The sequence below is a fragment of the Thrips palmi genome, unplaced genomic scaffold (assembly GCF_012932325.1).
Source record: "Thrips palmi isolate BJ-2018 unplaced genomic scaffold, TpBJ-2018v1 HiC_scaffold_15, whole genome shotgun sequence".
Taxonomy (NCBI): Eukaryota; Metazoa; Arthropoda; class Insecta; order Thysanoptera; family Thripidae; genus Thrips; species Thrips palmi.
Window position 1 is genome coordinate 8,516,178 of NW_023144624.1, and position 19,971 is coordinate 8,536,148.

Here is a 19,971-nt window from a genome sequence, read left to right on the forward strand (position 1 = left end):
TGCCGCGCTGCGAATGAAGCTGTCCGGATAAAACAAGGCCTTGAGGGATGGCGCCGGGATTTGGGGCGGCCGGGGCGGCCTGGCCGGGGCGGCCGCAAGGCGCAAGGCCTCCGCTGGGAGGCGGCCTGGCGCGGCCGGGACGGAGACATGTCGGCGGAAAGGCCGCCTTCTCTCTCCCTCCTCCCTGAGCGCGCTGCAGTGGCATGGCCGTGGCCGTGTACACCGTGTAACAACAGGCTGGGCCGCCCAATTAAAACTTTGCCCCGCTTCTTCTTTTCGCAGTGACTGCTCGGCCGGCAGTGACCTTCCAGGACCTTCCGCAGAACCAGGATCTCTGGAGGCCTACGCGGCGGCTGCGCGGGGCCAGACGTTCAAACGGCTCTGGCGCGCTGCAGCGGCAGCTGCGGCGCACAGTGGGCCAGAAGACCGGTGGAGCGGCCAAAACTCTAGACGCGCTTCGAGCTCCAGAGTCGCTAAGTGTGACTCGAACCGAACGTGTGACCCCACCAATGGATTGCTCTCCGAACGAGGAATCCATTGGTGGGGTCACACGTTTAATTCGAGTCCCATTTAGCGACTCTGGAGCTCGAAGCGCGTCTGGAGTCTTGGCCGCCTCCACCGGTCTTCTGGCCCACTGTGCGGCGCTGCGCTTTCAAAAATACGATTCGCGGATAAGAGGGCGATATGTAAGCATGCGTTGGCGCGAGGCCGCGAGGGCGCTTCGCGCTTCGCGAGGGGATCTCTTGTTCCGGCCCCGGGCGAGCGCGGTCGCGGTGCCGCGGTCGCGGCCTTGGTGGCGGTGGCGGGGCTCAACGAGGAAAAGCGCCGCCAACATGTTTCGAGGAGACGCACCCAGAAGGGCCCGCCTGGATTTTTTTTGTGTTTTTACTTTATCTGTTTTGTTCTCTTTTCACGACATCCAAAAAGCGGTGTTCCGCCGCTCCGCCGGATCGTCCCTCGCTGCACGGGTATTGGGACCGCGGACCGATTCCGGGGAGCCGTTTCGTCGCTCTGTCTCTGTCGCACTCACGTCCACCCACCCCAGTGCTGGGGAGCGAGCGAGAGAGAGCGAGCGACTCCTCGGAACCGCTCGGCCGGGCAGAGCCGGGCAGTCGAAGCAGTCGAAGCCGGGCGGACGTATCTCCCCTTGCTGCTGATAGTGCAGGCAATTTGTTGCTGCGGCGCAACATTCATTCCGGAGCGTCCACACGCCGTGCCGTGGCGTGCGTTGCCGTGCCGAGCCACTGGAACGAGCGTCTGTCTCTGTCGCTCCCGCTGTGCTCCCGGCCGCCTGCTCCGCCCCGCTCCAGGACCTCTCCTCTCCTCCCTCTAGTGCGTTACGTGCTACCGACGTCGGAGTGGCCGCGCCGCGCGCTAGAACGGCCAGCTAAGACCGCGGGCTGGGCGCTGGGCTGGGCGCGGACGGCGCGACGCAGGCCGATCAGCCGAGTCGAGTGGAGTGGAAGACACACAGGGGGCGCGGCCATGTTCATGTTGCCGGCTTGCCCACCAGCCGGACTCCCAGAGTCGTTTTCTTCCCTCTGCCGCACCAGTGCGGGGCGCCCCACGAGTGCGAGAGAGACAGAGCGACGAAAGCGGCCAGCCTGATTCCAAGCTCTGCTTTCGCCGCTCTGCCTCTCTCGCACCCACGGGGAGTCCCGCATGGGTGCGAGAGAGGCAGAGCGACAAGCAGTGCTGGGGGGCAATGTGCCTGCCGGCGGCGAAGCGCCTGCGGCTCGGCCAGCGGCCGGCCCGTCGAGCACGCGTGCCGGAGGGTTGCCTACTGTCACGGCGGACCCCGTCCAGCACAGCCCGGCGCGGCTCGACGGCCGGCACCACAGCGACGCGCGGTGTGGCGCTTCGCACTTCGGACGCGCCTCACGCCGCAGCGCGCAGTCACAGCAGCCGGCCGACTAGGGGCCGAAGCAGCAGACGACGCACAAGAGATTCGTCCACCCCGCCGTCCGCCAGCGCGGCGCCCCGTCGTCCGGCCCGTCGTCCGAGCCTTCTGGGCCTTCAGGGCCTTCTGGATGGGGCTAGGCGACTCGGTCGCAGACAATGACGGAACCACTCAAACTCTTTGACGAGGCCGGAAACAAAAAAAAAAACAACAAAAACGGAAAATGCAGTGCAGACGACAAAGCGGAGGGCAGTGGGCTCTTCCTTTAATGTCGAACAAAGTGCGCCGGCAAACTGGCAACTGGGAAATTATAAAAAGCAACTTGGGAGGCAAGAGTTAATGGAAGGGCCACGGGGAAGGGGGGGGGGGGAGGGGGGACGGCCCCGCGACTTGGGGCCGCTATTCGCAGTGACTGAGGGATGCTTGCGAATAATTGGCTGGCCGCGACTGTGGCTACAAACACACTCGCGCGCGCACACATACATACGCGCGCGCGCGCGCACGCACGCACACACACACACACACACAAATATATCACTCATCACCGCCCCCTCCGCGGCCATTTCCAACTCGGCGTTGACTCGGCCGTGAGGCCGACGGGCGGGGTGGACGGTCGGGGCGGACGGCCGAGCGTATGTCGCCTTGTTTTCCAGTACACTAGCCGCCCCCTCTTAACGGCGCCCTCCGCCGCCGCTCCCCTCTAATAGCGGCGAAAAACACAACTACTACCATAATGTTATGTGTCCGTTCGATTCATTCCACGCGGAAACAAGAGAAAAAACCTCCGCCATTTTTTGGGACCGTCTGTCTGCTTGGCGCTGTTGTTTGCTTCCGTTCTTTGTTTGCTGTGCCATGCTGCTCTTCTGCTTTCTGGCCGCGCTGCTTGCAGCCGCGCAGCCTCGGGGGCGACACGCCGGCTGGTGTTCCCGCGTGCGCGCGTGCGTGCCGCCAGTTTCCACGTATGAGAAATTAGGCGGAGGCCGGAAGTCGGTCTGCATGTTGATAGCGGTGTGTCGCACGAAGTGGAGTCGCGCGACCTTGGCGGGGAATTGGGGCAGCAGCGTCCAGCCCGAAAGAAAAAAAAAACGAGGAAGAAATGTATTCGGGTTCAAACACCGAGACATATATTACCCCCGCGCCCTCCCCCTCGCCGCGTGCATGTGTTATATGTGTAAGTACGGTGTCGGCGCCGCGCGTGATAAAGCAAAGCATTTCATTTGCCGGAGTGCCGCCACTGTCATTTCGTCACTGCCGTCCCCCCTCCCCTCACCCTCCCCTTTCCACGCCAGCGCGCCCCGCAGCGCACCCTCGGGATGGACGTTTTCTGCTAATACAGCGCGTTACCTCATTCGGACTGGCTGCCCCCGTGGCGTGGCGGTGGTCTTCCCCGAGACGCGGGCACCGCGCCGCGCCGCGTAGTGCCACGGCGGACAACAACAAAAGCAGCAGCAACAAAAACAACAGAAACAAAATCAAAAAACCCCGGCGCGATTTATGAGGGTGGCGCCCACCACCACTACCAACCAACCACCCCCCCGCTTTGGGAGAGACAAAGAAAGTGTCACTTTTGAAATTTGTTTTTGCGCGTCGGGACGGTCGGGACTGCACGCAGACGTGCGCTAATGCTTCATTTTTGGCCGTCTGATGCTCTGTTGTTGTTGTTGTTGTTGTTGTTAATTTAATGCCGCGTGTGCATTGCAGCGCCGCAGCGAAAAAAATTGTTTTGCGCGGATTGTCACGCACACAGCGAAAAACAAAAGAAGCGGTCGGGCAGGGCGGAGAAGAAGTCGAAACAAGAAGGAGCGTGGGGGATGTGTGCGGAGTGTCACTCCGAGTGGGAAGGTTGGCGAAGTGGGCTGGCTTAATCGGGCACACAGTTATTCCCACCCAACCCGGAAGTGGAGTCCCCTTTTTCGGTGCCATCCTAGTCAAACGCCACTTCCGCCATTCCCATTTCCGGACGTGTCGATTAGGCGCGGCCCGCCTGTGCGCAAACACGGCCCCGCTAATTTGAGTTTCGTGTTTCGTGAAAACAATGCTCACTGTGCGGAGCTGCGCGAAGCGTCGTCACGTTGTGTTATTCAATTTCACGTTTTAACAACTTCCGACGGCCGGCCGCTGTACAGTGCTCACACACGAGCACGCACACATACACACACGCACGCCAAGACAAATTTGCACTATGCCAACCCGCCATGATTAAACACAACACGTGTGCGTGTGTGTGTGTCTGCCTGTGTGTGTTTCTGTTTTTCGTGCTCCACCCTTTTTTCAGGTCTGTCCCAGAGATGCCCCCGGCCCGGCAAAACCTCGAACGCCCCCGTGGCTGGCAGGGCTGGCAGGGCTGCGTTGTCTTTGTCTGTCTGAGCCCAGCCCCGTTGTCTGGCCACGCGGACGCCGCGGCCGTCAGAACGGATCCGACGGAACGCTACGTCAAACTACACGGCAACTTTCACCCTCAACAGCGGCACCCTAGTATTTCACTCACAACGACACGAGGCTCCCCCTCGCCGCCGAAGCCTGTCTCCGAGGGGGCGGGCGAGACGAGTCTGAGCCCGACTGCGAGGCGAGGCACACATTCGATTGAAAATGCAGGCGGAGGACGGAAAACAAATAATCCAGCGAGGGAATAAAAGTGTGAGCGCTTCCGATTAGCCTCGGAGGCCACTTCGGTCACGATTGTCGATTTGCTGGCCATGCTGGCCATGCTGGCCTTGCTGGCAGGGGTGGGAGGGGAGTGAAGGGTTACTGGCTGCACTGGCCGGCAGGCCGGCAGGGCGGCGAGCAGGCCCGCTGCAGTCCCACGTCGCGTGTACGGTGTAGGGCCGTGCCCGGCCCTGCCCGGCCCTGGCGGTCGGGGCGCAATCGATGGACGGTTCGGGCCGTTAATGATTGATGCAAACGCGTTCGGCACTTTGCCTTTCCGCGGCAGAACAAGTCGGCGCGGTGTAAGTGCGGCCGACCGGCGCGATAAAAATCACCCTTCACACGGTGTGGCGGGGGGCCGCCAAAACAGGGCACAAGTTACGCCGATCCGACTGTGGTGCTGCGGCCGCCAAAACAGGGTCCCAAGTTACGTGGATCCGGCTGTGTGGCGGTGCTGCGGCCGCCGTCAAAACAAGGGTCCAAGTTACGCGGATCCGACTATGCGGCGGCAAAGATGGCCGCAATTATCGTTGAACACAATTAGAACGACTCGTGTGGCGGCAACTTCGGGGCGAGTCGGGACTGTGATTGGCCGCCATAATGCACCAACTATTCCTCCCTGCAGGGCTGCCAGCTCGGCCGGCCGCGCCGAACTCGGCCCAAACTGCCGTGATCTACATCGCGGAACGCTCTGAGCCGCGCGGCCCGGGCAGCCCGCCCCGAGTCCGGAGCCCCGAGCCCCGGAGCCGGAGCGCTATTTCACCGACTAATTTTCGGAAAGGCTGAGCGCAAAATGGCGGCGAATTATTGAACTGGCTCCGTGCGCTGGCTGCTCGGCGGCTCCGCGGCCAGTCTTTACTGCGCGGGCCTATTTCGGTCAGGCATAACCGTTAGGCGGGCCGCGCCGCCGCGCCGCCGCGCAGGTCGTGAGTGTGGCCGCGCCGCCGCGCCGTGAGGCCAGGCCGACCGACAACGCCATTCCCGGGGAAGTCCGCCCGTAAATTCACCGGCGAATCAAAATTTCAGCAACGCGTGCCTTCTTTATTCACAGTGTCGTGATTCGACGGCGTGCCACGCAACTCACGCAACGCGAGCGAAGTGGCTCGCGGCCCTCGCGGCTCGCTACCTGGGCATGGGCATGGCAGCGTGCACCTGCACTGCAACGCCCCGGCGCGAGGCGTGGGGCGTGCAGGCCGCTTTGGAGCGCGGCCGCCAGAGCGCGCCAGTGCCGAGCCCCGTCTGCGCGGCGCGGCGCGCGGCCAGTTCGAAGCTCGCCGCTTGTACCGCGTTGCGCTGCCGCTAGCTGCCGCCGCCGGCCGCGTGAGCGCGCGCGAGTCAGTAGCGCCCCAGCCGTCGAGAGGGGAGGTTCGCGCGGCGTTGTCTGTCCGCGACGCTGCCGCTCGAACCGGCTTTTCGCGCGTCTCGTCCAGTGCCGCGTGGGCGCGCGCGCGCGTGTATGTGTGTGTGTGTGAGTGCCATTCCGTGTGAGAGTGGGTGATTGCGCCGAGAAGAGCTCCTGCCCTGTGTCATGGCCCGGCGCCGATCCCCGCGTGTGTGTCATCGGTGAAAGGTGTTAGTGTGTCAAGTGTATCGTGCAAGTGCCGAATCGGGGCCGAGTTGGCTGCCGACCGATTGTGATTTCGTGCGAGAGTTTGTGCCCTGTGGATAATGTCGCCCTTGAGGACGATCGCCCGGCGTAACTACGCCACTGTCCTGCTCCTGGCCGGCGTCCTGGTCACCGTAGCCGCAGTCGGAGCCTCCAAGTCCAGCGCCCAGCAGAATAATGGTGAGTCAGGAAGGAGTCCGATGACGGAGCTCGCTCGGCTCGGCAGCACTAGGCAGCAGCGCGGCAGTCTGGAGCTTCTGGAGTGTCTGGAGCCAGGGAATCGGCATCGGCTGTCTTCGCTTCGTCGTCGTCGTCGCCGTCGCCTTCGCCCGCCGGGGGAGTTCCCCCAGCTTCTGCCGAGAGCGCCTGGGAGCGCCCGCCTGCCCGGGAGCGCTGCCGGCCTGTCGACGCGCCGCGGCGGAGACAGGTGCTGCACTTCCGGTCGCCGGCTTGGCCGCCTCGCCGCGGGGAAGGGCTTGGCGGGCTTGCCGAGGTGTCGGGGCGCTGCCCGCGCTGCCTCGCTTGCCTGCCTGTCCCGCCCGGATCCCGGATTTACGGGGCGCCGCTCAGCTCGCCCAGCTCGCCCAGCTCAGCGCGTCGGTTTATGAATGTGGACGGCGGCGTGGCCCGGCGCACAGCGCACAGCGCAACGCAAGTTGGATCAGCGGACAGCGGACTGCCTTTTGTGCGCGCTGGGCCTGGCTGGGCCTGGCTGGGCCGCGCCAAAGGGGCGTACCGCGCGCAGCGGCATTTACGCCAGTCGCGGCGGGGCGGGGCGGCGTCAAATGCACGCTCCAGCCCCAGTCCAAAGCGCGAGAAACAGAAAGAGCCGCGCTTTGGCGGCCCCCCGTCCGCGCAACACGTAGACCGCGCTGCGCCGCGGAGCCGCGGCTGGTCGTCCCGAGAGTGAAAAGTGCAGCGGCGGAGCGGCGCCAGGCGGGACTTGAACCCGCGACGCAAAGGTCAGGGCGAGAATGACAGCGGGCTGAACTGTGCTTGTTCTCCTCGCACTCGTGGCGCGTCCCGTCGCGGCGGTGCGAGAGAGACAGCACTGTGTGGTGGGGCGTCCCGTCCCGCATGTATGCTGCATGAAGGCTTGCCGGTCGCAGCGCCGCGGCTGCCAGCCCCGCCAGCCCCGCCAGCCTTGATTGGCGTGAAAATCGCGGCGCTGAGTGAGGCGTTGTGGGCGTGGCCGCGGCGTGACGTCGTCCTCCGCGCGGCCGAGGCGCGGCCCAGCGAGCAGCCCAGGCCCAGCGGCCCGACGGAAAAACAATGTGGCGACGCTTTTGAAAAATGGAACGGTTCGTCTGGGCCGGGCGCGGCCGGGCGTGACGCGACGGCACGGAGAGAGCCGTCGGAAAGCACATCGGGTTCAGTTCCATGTCGCCCCAGCAGCCCAGCGGCCGTCCCAGCCACAGGCCCGGCCCGCGTGCCGTGTATGGCCCATTCTAGTCTAGCCGGCTCTAGTCATGTCACTCTGACAGCCCCTGATAGGACGACGGCCAGCCTGCCCGGCCCCGCCCCACTCGGCCCCGCTCGCCCGGACTCGTTCTTATTACTCGAATATTTATTTTCCCGAGGCCCCGCGGGCCGTTCGCCCCAGATGCCTTCCTATGATGCGTCCGGCTGGCCTGGCTGCGCCGCGCGTCGCCACGCTGCCCGGCGAGAAGATAGATAGTGCCGATTGATTCCGTGTAATTGTTTTGTCAGATGCCCCGGTCGCTTTGTTTTTCCTTGCCCCTTTTTCAACGCAGTTTTTCATCGTCGCTGACAGTGGCGGCGCGCTCGTCGCTTATATCGCGGGCCTGCTTATCGTCCGGAGTATCGCCGCATCGCGGCCGTCGAATCATCGCCGGCCCGTCGGATCGAGGTCGCCGTCAGCTCATTACCGGAACCCGCGTCACCGCCGCCCGTCTCTCCGTCCGTCCGGCCGTCCGTCCGGCCTCAGCGTTCGTCACCGCGTGCGGCTGAGCTGCTGCCGCCGCTGCCGCGGTTCCTCGGAGCAGTACAGTGACGCAGTCGCGGCGCGGGCGGGCCCACAGTGGCGGGCCCCGGGCCCAGCCTCGGTGGCCTCCTCGGCCGTGGCCGCGACTGCCGCGACGCTGAGTCAATCGTGGCGTCCGGGCGGCACGCCCACCGACTCGGCCGATGAGGATGGGCTGAGTCAACCGGGCGTCGCGGCGGGGCGTGGCGGGGCGTCGTCAGCCCGACAGGTGCGAGCGGGTTGCCTATCGGGCGGCCGATGCTCCGGCGTGGTGCTCGCGAGACGTGCCCGTCGGCGACGCAGTCCGTGTGCCTCTCCGCCGACTGGGCGCGCCGGGGCGGCGGCACTCCCCCGCCAGATCTGGACTCTGTCTCCGTAAAAATAGCGGGCCGCTGTGTGGCCTGCTGTCCGAGATGGCCCTGGACGACTCTAAACCATCCTCGGCCATCCCAGATAATCCCTAGAGTGCCGCTGTGCCGCCGCCCGACGGAGTGCGTGGCTGCCTCTGCGTCTGGCGAGGCTGGCCGGAAGAACATGGCCGGCGAGACGCACTATAACTCGTTTTCAATTACGGCTGTTACTTTTAATTCCCGTGGTGATTTTTATTCGTCGTCGGATTGTCCAAGTCCCTGCAAGGAGCCGCTGGCCTAGTGTTCGTCGAGTCGGGGTGGTGTGCGTTAACGACCGCCCGACCTTTTACTCCAGTGACCCCGGTGTGCCCTTCACGGCCTTCACGCCCGCCATGGCGTGCCGTGGCCTGCCCGGAGGAAATTAACGACGTTTTTAATTTAGTGAAATTGTGTAAGCGCATTAGGGGAGAGCTCATGGAAATGAGTCGCAATGCCCGCTGTGGTACTGCAGAGCCTGGCGGGGCCTGCCGAGGGCGAGTGGCTGGTTGGCTGGACTGGAACGAGTCTCCGGCCGGGCCTCCAGGGGCTCCAGCGGAACACTGCACGAGCAAGTCGTGCTTGGAGTGGCGCGCCGGGCCGGGCGAAGAGAATCTGGGCAGTGTTTGAACCCGGGACCCTTGGCTCGCCCGACGTTGCGCCATGCTAGAGTGAACTCGGTGTCCGGCCGCGTCGCCGCGTTCTCGGAAGGCGGGCGTCATGACTAAGCCGGCCGGACCGCCCGGCCCGGCCCCGGTCGGGTACTTTCGGGTATCTTCGCCGTTCCGGTCGGCGCGGTTCGGGCGTGGGTGGGGGAGGGGGAACACCGGGCCGCCTCTCGCAGTTCGGTTTTTCAACGAGTCGGCCGGGTCCTTCGTGGCCGGCCCGACGGTGTCGCTCTGTCTCTCTCGCACCCACACGGAGTACACGGGGTGCCCCGCAAGTGCGACAGAGACAGAGCGACGCGACGACTCTTCAGAATTGCTCGGCGGCTCCAACGGATGTGCGGCGTGCGAAGGTTTACTCTGTTTGATACGGACGAGATAGCGCGAGATTTCGTGGGCGGTGGGAAAGGTTAATAAAAATGGAGCGCGTTCTTCGAATCGGCTGTTGTTGGGTCGGCTTATCTTTTCCGTTTCCCACAAAGACGAAAGTGAAACACCCCTGAGCTAACATGCACCTACGGCGCAGACCGTGTTCACAGTTGAGTGAAATGAAAATGTTTTGAAAATGATTTTGAGTGAGTACTTACGCCTAGGTGCCCGTTTTTTCCGCTGTCGGCTTGACGTGACGGGTTGGGGCACGCCGGGGCAAGCCGGGGCACGCTGGAGCTATCGGGTTGCTTGCGGCTGGTTGCCTGCAGGCTGCGGGTACGGGTACCTCTACCCACCTCGCCTGCCTCGCCTGGTACAGGGTGGCTGGCTGCCCTGGCTGGCCGCCTGGCCGCTCGCGTCCCGCCTGGCTGGACGCCCAGACGACGCTGGCGGCCGGCTTGGCCGTTGACCCAGCAGAGCAGAGCCAAGAGGCAGCTTGCCTGGCGGGCCTGGCGAGGCGATGGCTGGGCAGCCAGCCGGCCTGGGCCCCTGGACGCTGCCTGCCGGTCTGTCCCGCCGGCTCGCCGCGTCCACCGGTCTGGCCAGGCTGGCAGCACCGGCCGGCCGGCTGCGGAGCGCTGCGGAGTGGCTCTGCGACGCGCTGGTTCGGTTCTGCCGTGTCGGCCGCGTCCCCTGTGCGGCTCTGCGGGGGCCCTCTCCAAACTACAAGCCGAGTGTCCGCGGACAAAGACGCGCGGCTTGGCGCTGCCCGCCCTGCACCGCCATGTTGTGACTCCATCAAGATCGGCCCCACGGCCGACAGACGCCTCGTCGCGGACTCTGACCGCCACGCCGGGCCGGGGCGCGGCAAATGCCAGCGGTATTCCACGAAAGCGACGCAGTAACGCCGACTGCCCGATCTTCTTGCACCGGTGTTCTCGCCGAGGGGAATGGAAGAAACAGTGGGATAGGGTGGTGTCGTGGCGCGCGAAAGTAGGGCGAAAAAGCCGCGCGAGTGTGCATGTGTGTGTGTGAGTGCGAGTGGGAAGTGCGGGGCTGCTGGGCCGGCAGCGTGCTGCTACGTCCGACCTGAAGAGCCTTATGGCTGCTGCTTGCTCGCTGGGCCAGGGGGGGCGCGCGGGGGGCTGCGGGGGCCGGTGCGAGACTAGAGGGGACATTCGTTTTCATCAGGGGCCCCGCTCCGCCCCGCCGCCTCTGCCCGTTCCCGCCCTCACCTCCGCTGAGCACGCCGGGGCACGGTGGGGCTCGCCAGGTGTGGGTCGATGTGATGCCCTGCCCGCCGGTTTGGCCAGGTTTTCGGGGGTTTGCTGGCCGTGCAGGCCGTGCAGGCCGTGCAGTGCCGGGGAGGCACTTGCTGAGTTGTCTTTGGCGGGGAGGGTGCGGCACGGCGCGGCCGCACTGTGGCTGCGTGCCCGCTCGTTACCGGGGTTCAAACACCAGAGCCCCCGCCGCCCCCTTGGCCGCCCCCTTGGCCGCCCCCTTGGCCGCGGCCACCCGTTTTCATTTCGGCCGGAATGAGGGAACGAGCTTGCGGCCCCCATTCTCCTCCAACTCTCCAATTGGGGAGGCGACGCCGACTCGCGGTTTTTGGCGGTGGCGGTGCGGGGCTGCTGTATGACTGGTGTGTGCCCCAGGCCCCCACGGCCCCCACGGCCCGCCGCAGGTTCCGCGGGCTCCGCAGGTGCGCGGATCGGCAGCGGGGCCAGACCGGGGCCCTGAGAGCCGAGCAAGCCGAGCCCTTCGCCGTGCGAGCAAGGCGTGCGCTGGTTTGGCAACAGGGCGGCGCGACGCACGCAGGGCCACGCAGGGCCACGCACAGGGCCAATACTGCGCGCCACCGGGGCTTGTCTTAGTATTTACGACCGCCTTTCTGATCGAATGCGTGGCCTGGCCTGGCGTTTCAGTCCTGTCGCCGGGAGCGAACGCGCCGGTTATCGCCGTGATGCCGTGATTGTGAATGGGGGCGGCGCCGGCCACCGCGCCGTCCGTCGTTGCACAGTGGGCCAGACGACCGGCGCGAGCTACAGAGCCGCGAAGTGGGACTCGAACCGAACGTGTGACCCGACCAATGGATTGCTCTCCGAACGAGGAATCCATTGGTGCGGTCACACGTTCGGTTCAAGTCCCATTCAGAGGCTCTGGAGCTCAAAACGCGTTTAGAGTTTCGGCCGCCGGTGCCGGTCTTCCCTTCCTGCCAAACGTGCGTTGGCGGCCGGCTCGGCCGGCTCATCCCGTCCCGACCGCGCCGACTACTGTGCCTACCAGTGTCGCGACGCAGGCCGGCGAGGACGCGACCCCGTTTCGCTGTCCGCTGCCTCGCGGCGTGCCGCGGCGTGCTCTCTATTTTTGCGGGTGCTTCCGGCGAGAGTCCGCGGCGTGGCGGCGTGCGGCCCGGTCACCGAGGCGGTCTCCGAGTCGGTCACCGACACTCGTTGGCTCGTTAGCGGGTAGGGTCCTAACGGGCTGCGGACACGTCATTTAGCCGTGCGCGTCAAAAGGGAGCGCCTGCGGTGCCTGCACCTGAAGGCGCGGCACGCGGCCCACGCGGGCCTCGCAGCGCGGGGCTTTGCATGACAGACAATGACTTTTGGGACCGAGTGTACCCTGCGCGGTACACTGTACACACTGTGCATGCAGGGCGATGCAGGGCTTCCGGTGTGGCGCTCGTGCTGCGCCCCGCACAGTGTGCCCCGCCGCGTGGCGCCGCGTGGCGCGTCACATGACAGATACATGGCCTAGTTGAGTGCACGCTGTGTGGCACACTGCCGGCGGTACCACTCACTCTCGGCCACTCGCAGTGTAGCAGCAGACGACATGTCAATGCCTTCGGATTGATTTGGAAACGTCCCAGGCTCGGTCCCACCCCAGGAGTGTCTGCCCTGCCCGTCGAGGGCCTTGACGGAGTGACCGGCGGACGGAGTGCCTTACGGTTCTCGCTGATCAGTTTGACCGTCGGCATGACCTTCTGTTCGTCCGACTGTACGCGCTGCAGCTCTGCAGTGGCGCCGTACCGCCGTGCCCGTCTGCGGGTATCCGGTCGCACGGAGCGCGGAGCGGCGCGGAGCACAGAGTGCTGCAACGAGACGAGAATGGTCGCTCGCCGAGTCAGGTGCGCCGAGGCTTCGCGGTGCTTCGCGGCTTCTTCGCCGGGGATGCCGCGGATGGCCGTCTTGCAGGGCAGCCAGGGCAGGCAGGCGGCCGGGCGGGCAGGCACACGTAGTGCTGTAGTTTCCGCCTGACCGGCGTGGAGTCGGTAACAGAATTGTTGTTGTTGTTGTAGTCGCTGCTTCTCCCGGAGCCGAGTTTCCCACTGGTTCCGGCCGCTTGGAGCTCCGCGGCTCCGCACCGTGCACTGCGTGGGATATATCCACGGGTCGCTGCACTCGCCTGTGGCGGGGCGTGGCGGGGCGGGGCGGGGTGGGGCGGGGTGGGGTGGGGCGTGGCCGCGGCGTTGCGAGGACGGCCGCCGTGCATGTGGAGTACCTAGCGAGCCTGCTGCAGTCGTTGCAGGGGACACAAGTGGCAGTCCAAGGCCTCCGCCGCGCCCCGCCCCGCCCTACCGCCTCGCCCCGCCCATAGACATGCAGCCATGCAGCCGGGACCACGTGCTGAGGCAGCAGGGCCGTCTGCAGAGTCCAGTGGCACGAAGGCACGAATGGGATGGGCCCAAGTTCTCCGAAAAAAGTCCGCCCGGGTGTTTCCGCTCGAAACTCGGTGCGGCCGGGTGGGCAGTGTAAGAGCGCCCCACCGCGGTACGCCCCGCCCTGGTACAGTACGCCATCGGTGTTGATTAGCGAGTTGGCAGGGAATGCGTAAGTTGGCGGTGTAGCGGGCCGAACGGGCCGGTCTCCCCGATTCGGCCAGGGTGGCGGTGCCCTGCTGCCGTTGGCTGGGCTGCCTTTGGCGACGCGGCGTAACGAGGCCGAAATTGAAAGTGGATGTAAGCCGCGGGCAGAACAAGGCGGAGGGCTTGGCCCGGCTGGGCCGCCGCGGGCCGCTGCTCTGTGCTGCTTGTGAAACTTCTATACTTGGCCGCGGCCCCTGCCGGCGGTATCTTATCAGGCAGGGGCACTCCCGGCGCTACATGGCCGGGCCATGTGATCAGGTCGCCCCGCCACGCCCCGCCGCACCCCGCCCCACCGCGCCCCACTAGTAGTGTGCCGTCCGTTGTCCGTTTCCGCGGCGTGCCCTCGCTCCGGACGCGGACATCCGCGGGCGTCCCCGCACGTTGCACTGCGGTTGCAGGCGGAACCCGGCGAACGAACCTGGCGGCGTCCCGACCGGCCGGATCTAACCTCCTCACGGACTCCTGATTCCTCCCGGCCGGCCCGTCGGCCCGTCGGCCCCGGCCTGGACGTTGTTGTTGCCTCTCGCGCGGCAGGGCAGGAAATGCCCCCAATAACCGATCAGTTGCAATCACCGGGCGGCGCGTAGCGCGTAGCGGCCCCGGAGTGCCTTCCCGTCCAGTGCCTTCCAGCCGCTTCCAGCGCCTTCCAGTGCCCTCCCGGCCCCACTGGATTGGCGAGCTGTTGCTGCGCGCCGTCCGACCAGCCAGCGCGGCCAGCGTCTGTCTTGTCTCTGGATTTACCCGGGCCCCGGAGGCGCGCCGCTTTAGCGACTATTCTAAGTGCGTACTTCAAGAAATCGGGGACCGGACCACGTATTACGCGAGTAATTTCCCCGTCGGTCCTCGGCTACCTGTTGAGTGTCCGGCCGGCCGAACCACGCCGCATGGCGGCACCCTTGGCGGCGCCCTCGGGCCGCGGCCACCGCGGGGAGGGCTCGGCGGCGGCCGAGGGTGCCGCGGGTCGAACCTCCGCGTCCACCACGCTCGCGACGCTCGCGACGTCGACCGCCCTGACCCAAGGGCAAGGGCGGCAAGGGCGCGGCGGCGGGGCCAGGTAGGTACTCGGTACTCCACGCCGCCGCGCCCCGCCACGCCGCGCCCGCCGAGGTACCCGTCACCGTCGCCGTGCCGCTGCGTTGCCGTCGTTTCGCCTGGCGCGGTGCTGCGCTGCGCGGCGCTGCCAAGTCGCCATCTGTGTCAGCGCGGGCTGGGCTGGGCTGGGCTTGGCCGGGCTGGCTGCGCGGGCTGTTGACACGGGGCCTAAGTGCAGCGCGGCCACGCGGAAAAGTTGCCGGCCTGGCCGGCCGGTGCTGGGAATCTAAGAAATGCAGAAAGTGCTCGAGATTTCCGGCTGCCTTTTCCCGGGCGACTTCGGCGAAGCGAGCGGAGAGAATTGTATCGGAGTGTGTTTCCATTCCGCGACGCGCGCGGCCCGCACCATGCCCTCTGCACTGCGAGCTCGTGCACTGCGAGCTCGGTTTGGGTTGGCGACGGTTTCCCGCTGGTCGTGGAAATGGGCAGGCCGGGCGGGCCAGGCATGCCGGCCTGCATGCCGCTGCAGCAAAGCCCCGCGGCCCCACCCGCCGTGCACCCACGCGGGGGCACGACGGGCACCACTGCGAGTGCGGTCCAGTGTGGAATGCAATCAGAGTTTTCGATCGTTTCCATTCCTTCCAATCGGACTCCGCCACGCTCCCCAGCTGGTTTCCTTATTCCCCGCGGGGCCAGGCCAGGCGCCCCGTCGGCCCCGGCCCGGCCAGCGCCAGGCCCGCGAGGCTGCGCGAGGCTGCGCGCCGAGCTGCGCTTTATTTCTCATACTCTAGTTTATTCGCCGCCGTGGTGTGCCAAGAGCATAAACGCCGTCTTTGTGGCGAAACGGGTTGGTGGGGGGGGGATGCTGGATGGGCTCGCGTCGCTCGCGTACTGCTCGCGTGCTCCTGCCATGCCGCCGCGACGTGCTCGTCACAGACGTCGACATTGTCCTTCGCGCTCACTTGTTTTGTTGTTGTTGCTTATGCTGTTGCCCGGGGTTTACGGTGCGGCGGAATCTGCACTGTATTTTGGCCTCCCACTTGATAGAGACGGGCGCGGCTGCCTAGGCGGGCTTTACGCGCGCCGCTGGTTCACCCTTGTCACCCAGTTCTGCCGAGGCCGCCGAGGGTCCCGGGGAAAAACTAGCCGGGCCGGGGCGGGGCGGAGGGAGGAGAAGGTCTTGTTCCGAAGTCGGCCCGCGCCGGGTTGTCGGGTACCGCACCGACCGGCGAAGGGGGCGAAGGGGGCGGCGGGGCGGCCCTTGAAAACGCGCGGCTCGCTGTTCCAAGGGAAGGACCGAAGGAGGGCAGGAGGGCCCCGGGCCGCAGGGCTGCAGGGCGAAGGCGACCGGAATGGGTAAGCGCGCTCCAGGCGGGCCTGGCCGAGGGCCTAGCGGACCTGCCGGGGTTGGCGGACCGCCCGGGACTTTGACGAGGGGCGGCATGACAGGGGCAGGTGGCGAGTGCACGGCGAGGTGCACGTCGACGAGCAGCCCGGCGACGACGACGACGGCAACGTGACGGTGGACGGACAGGATGACGCCCACGCTGCGGACGCCCTACGCATCCGTTGTGGCGGGCACGCGGCGCGGCGGGGGCGTCGGACGGCGTCGGACGGCGTCGGGGCCCTCCGGCAGCGTGGCGCCGTGCCTCGCCGTGCCGCGCCGTGCCGTCCGGATGCACTGCGCACGGAATGCCAGTTATTGGCGGAAATGACGGCCCGTCCGTGGAATCCCCAAAGTCCGGCCAGGCCAGGCCGCGGCCCGGCCGGCGCTAGCCAGCGCCACTCGAGGAAAGGCAGCGAAATCCCGGCGGACGGCCCGGGAGGGCCCCTACACTGCAAACCCTCCTGCAAACCCGCCACTGGAACTGGAGGGCCCTGCTAAGGGAATGCCCGTTGTGTGTCGGCCCTTTCATGCCCAAGTGTGCTGACTGAAAAGGGCTCGCGAGGTTGAGGGGGGTGGGGGGACACCTGGCCGTCTTCTGAACATGCAGCGCGGCGCGGAGCCTCTCTCTCCCTCTCAGTTTGGCGCTGGCCCGCTTTATTGGCGCCTCGCTGGTCGCGCTGGCCGCCATTAGTACCGGCGGATTAGTACCGATAAGACCGCGATAAGCCTTGATAGTGGCGACCGCGCTCGGCTTGGCTCGGCACAGCGGCGTAGCCGTAGCCTGCCTAGCGCCATTGCTGGCTGGCTGGCTCGGCACGGCACGGCGCGGCTCACCGGTCGGGCTGAGGTTGCTGCTGCTGAGGCATTCCAAGCAGTCCCCGCCGTCCCCGCCAGGTTGCCAGCGGGCCGGCCGGCCGGCCGGACTGGCAGGGCTGGCAGCCCGTCGAGTAGGGGCCCCCCGCGCCCCCTTCCCCCTGACCACTCGATTTGCCTGCCTGGCTGCTCGGGCGTGCCGCGCTGCCGCCCGGCTCGTCGTGTCTTCCAGTCCCGCCTGGCGGCCGCCGTGTACTGCTCTACCTGAGCCACAGTCACAGAGGGCGGGCGAGGGGGGCGAGGGGCGACCTGGACGGGCTTCGGAATGGGAACACAATGGCACCGAAACGTTCAATTTCGCCCCTAAATATTTACCTTCCTCGCGCTTTTTCACCCCCGTGTGGATGGCGCGGCCCTGGCTGGCCGTCGTCGGACCCTGGCTGCCGGTCTTCCTGGCCCTTCACCGCGTCGCGCTCGTCGCGCTGGACGGGCCGGGCGGCGCCCTCCACTCCAGTGGCGCGGCGGGGGCGCGCGTCGGCGGCGCTCACGTGCCACTGGAACTTCTGGAATCGGGGTTATCGCGCCCGGTGTGGTCGTCAGGCGTCCACCCACACTCTCGCAGTCTGTGCACTGCATGCGCATCGATTACCCCAGCAGCCCTTCAAGCTCCATCTGAGCGCCAGAGGGTCGGAAGTAGTCTTTCTTGCCCCCTCCCCCTTTCTTTGTCTCCGGCCCCCGCGGCCCCCGCCCCGCCCTGTCCTGGCCGGTTTGTTCTTCTCGGCCCGTGAAACCGCAGGCGCACCTGACGCTCATAGCGCGGCGGGGCGGGGCGGGGCGTGGCGTGGCGGGGCGTGGCGTGGCGTGGCGAGGCGTTATTGGAGAGAGGAGCCCCGCGACTTGGCGCGGCCTCGGCGACCCGGCCGTCGTCCGACTCCGCGAGCTTCGAGCCCCGCCAGTGCCCCTCCGCGGCCGTCCGTCCGCCCGTCCGCGGACCATTTTATCCCAAATTGAAATCTGCGGCGCGGCCGGCGCTCACTCAATGCCGCCGTGACGCCGGCCGACGTGTACCTGAGTGGGAGGAGGAGGGCTGGCGGGGCTGGCGTTGGCGCGAACGGACCCAACAACAACAAGGGCGAGCTGCCCTACGAACCCTGCCCTGCGCTACACTGGCTGGCACGCCAAGCCTCGCCAGCTACGCCGCGCCACGCAGGTGTGCGCGCCCCACCCCGCCCCGCCCCGCCCGCCTGTCTCCCTCGGTCTACCTGTCGGCTGCCGCGGCTATCTGGGGCCAGGCGGCCAGGCCAGGCCCAACCTCAGTAGAGAAAACGCTTTGCAGTGTTGCCAGGCCGCCTCGCCTTCCCTACAGGGAACCAGGTAACCTTAGGAAGGCTCAATGAACCAACCAGCGTCTGAATCTCGTCACGCAGTCACGGCAGTGTCACGGCAGGGGGCGTCCGTCAACTAGCTGGCGCTGGTCTCGAGTCATTACCTTACATTTTCAATTTTTAACACTTTTTCGAAATCTTTTTTTGTGTTTTTTTCTGGTAACCATGGGCCTGTTCCGTAATTAACGAACGCCCTTGTATGAACGGAACGGCCCGACGGAACGCCCGGGCTCGCAGCACGCCCCGCCCCGCCACGCCCCGCCCCGCCCCGCCAGTGATTGAATGGAGTCTGAAATGTCTGCTTTTGTTCTGTTCCAGGTGAGCGGCTCGCACTGCAGGTGGAAAGGTGGAAACTGGACTCCATAAATTCGCCAGCGAGCGACTGAAGCAACCGCCGGGCCGGGTCGCGACTACACTACTATATACAGTCAGCCCCTGGCAACTCCCATGCCCGGGCTGTCCACACGCTCGCCGCGCTTTTCCGAGCGCCGGAGCGCTGGCGACGCCGTTCCGCGACATTTTAAATCGCAGAAAATATTGAATATCAACTATTAGAAACATATGATGACCTCTAGGCGATGTAAAATTTCACGCAGAATCGTTTTCTGTACTCAGTTTGCCGATATAATGAACGGATGTGGAAATAAATGCGAAATAAGATAACGCTACGACGCCCGTTTCGCCCGCCGCATATTTCCCTTTTGTTAATGCAAAGAAACCATAGCATTTAGAGGCAAACGGGCACTTGCAATCGAAAGATCACACTTTTTTCCTTGGATTTTTCACTAAGGAATGAATGCGAGTCCAGCGGAACGATCAAAAAGGTCGAGCAAGAAAGACGCGTTCGGATGAAGAGGTTATGTTGCCCTAATTCATCAATCACGTTCTTTGAGTTCCCGTAAGTGTTTCAGCGGACTCGCATTCATTCCATAGTGAAAAATCCAAGGGAAAAAGTGTGATCTTTCGATTGCAAGTGCCCGTTTGACTCTAAATGCTATGGTTTCTTTGCATTAACAAAAGGGAAATATGCGGCGGGCGAAACGGGCGTCGTAGCGTTATCTTATTTCGCATTTATTTCCACATCCGTTCATTATATCGGCAAACTGAGCACAGAAAACGATTCTGCGAGAAATTTTACATCGCCTAGAGGTCATCATATGTTTCTAACAGTTGATATTCAATATTTTCTGCGATTTAAAATGTCGCGGAACGGCGTCGCCAGCGCTCCGGCGCTCGGGAAAGCGCGGCGAGCGTGTGGACAGCCCGGGCATGGGAGTTGCCAGGGGCTGATACAGTACACTGCGCGGCCGCAGCGCCGAGATTTCTCGTTCCTTCCTCCTTCGCTCCTCCTCGTAGCTTCCGCCCCCGCCCCCTCACTTTGTGTACGGAGGGTGCCTTCTGCTTCTTGCGCCGCTGTGCGCCGCTTGCCGCACGAGTACAAATCCTGAATACATTACGGGCCTCTGTCTGTCTTTGTCTCACTTAGTCACGGCCGCGGGGCAAAGTCCTCTGGACTTGAGGTAGGATGCGCCGTGTTGTGTGTGTGTGTGTGTACTAGTATGTGGTGTGGGGGAGGGAGGGGCGTCTTTTTATGCGCCGTTGCTGTCGCATTTTGTTGTTGTTGTTGCTGCTGCTTGAGACACGGGGGCGCGACGCCGCGCCCGACGTGGTGTCGGTCCGAGGTGGCAACGCAATTTGCTCGCTTTGCTCACCGTTTTCGATTTCGATTCCTCGCTCGCGACGCGGTTCACGCCATCGATGGCGACGACTGAGCGCGCACCGTGGAAAGAGAGAGAGAGGGGGGGGAGGGAAAAGGGGGCGGGGGTTGTCACTCGGCCGTCCTGGCAGTACGTAGCGCATCTAGATGGGCCGTGTCCCTGTGGTTAACGGCAACCTGAAACAACAGACAGTCGCTCACGCGGCTCACGCC

The 19,971-nt window shown here is 65.2% G+C and overlaps 1 protein-coding gene across 1 annotated transcript in view; it reads left to right on the forward strand.

The window, feature by feature from the left end:
- Positions 1–5,899: 5,899 nt before the first annotated feature.
- The window catches only part of LOC117641574 (DE-cadherin), a 127,349-nt gene continuing 113,277 nt past the window's right edge, over positions 5,900–19,971 (forward strand). Inside the window, exon 1 of the mRNA XM_034379031.1 lies at positions 5,900–6,332. Coding sequence (XP_034234922.1) covers positions 6,215–6,332 — 118 coding nt within the window. The 5' untranslated portion in view covers positions 5,900–6,214. The remainder of the gene's footprint in view (positions 6,333–19,971) is intronic.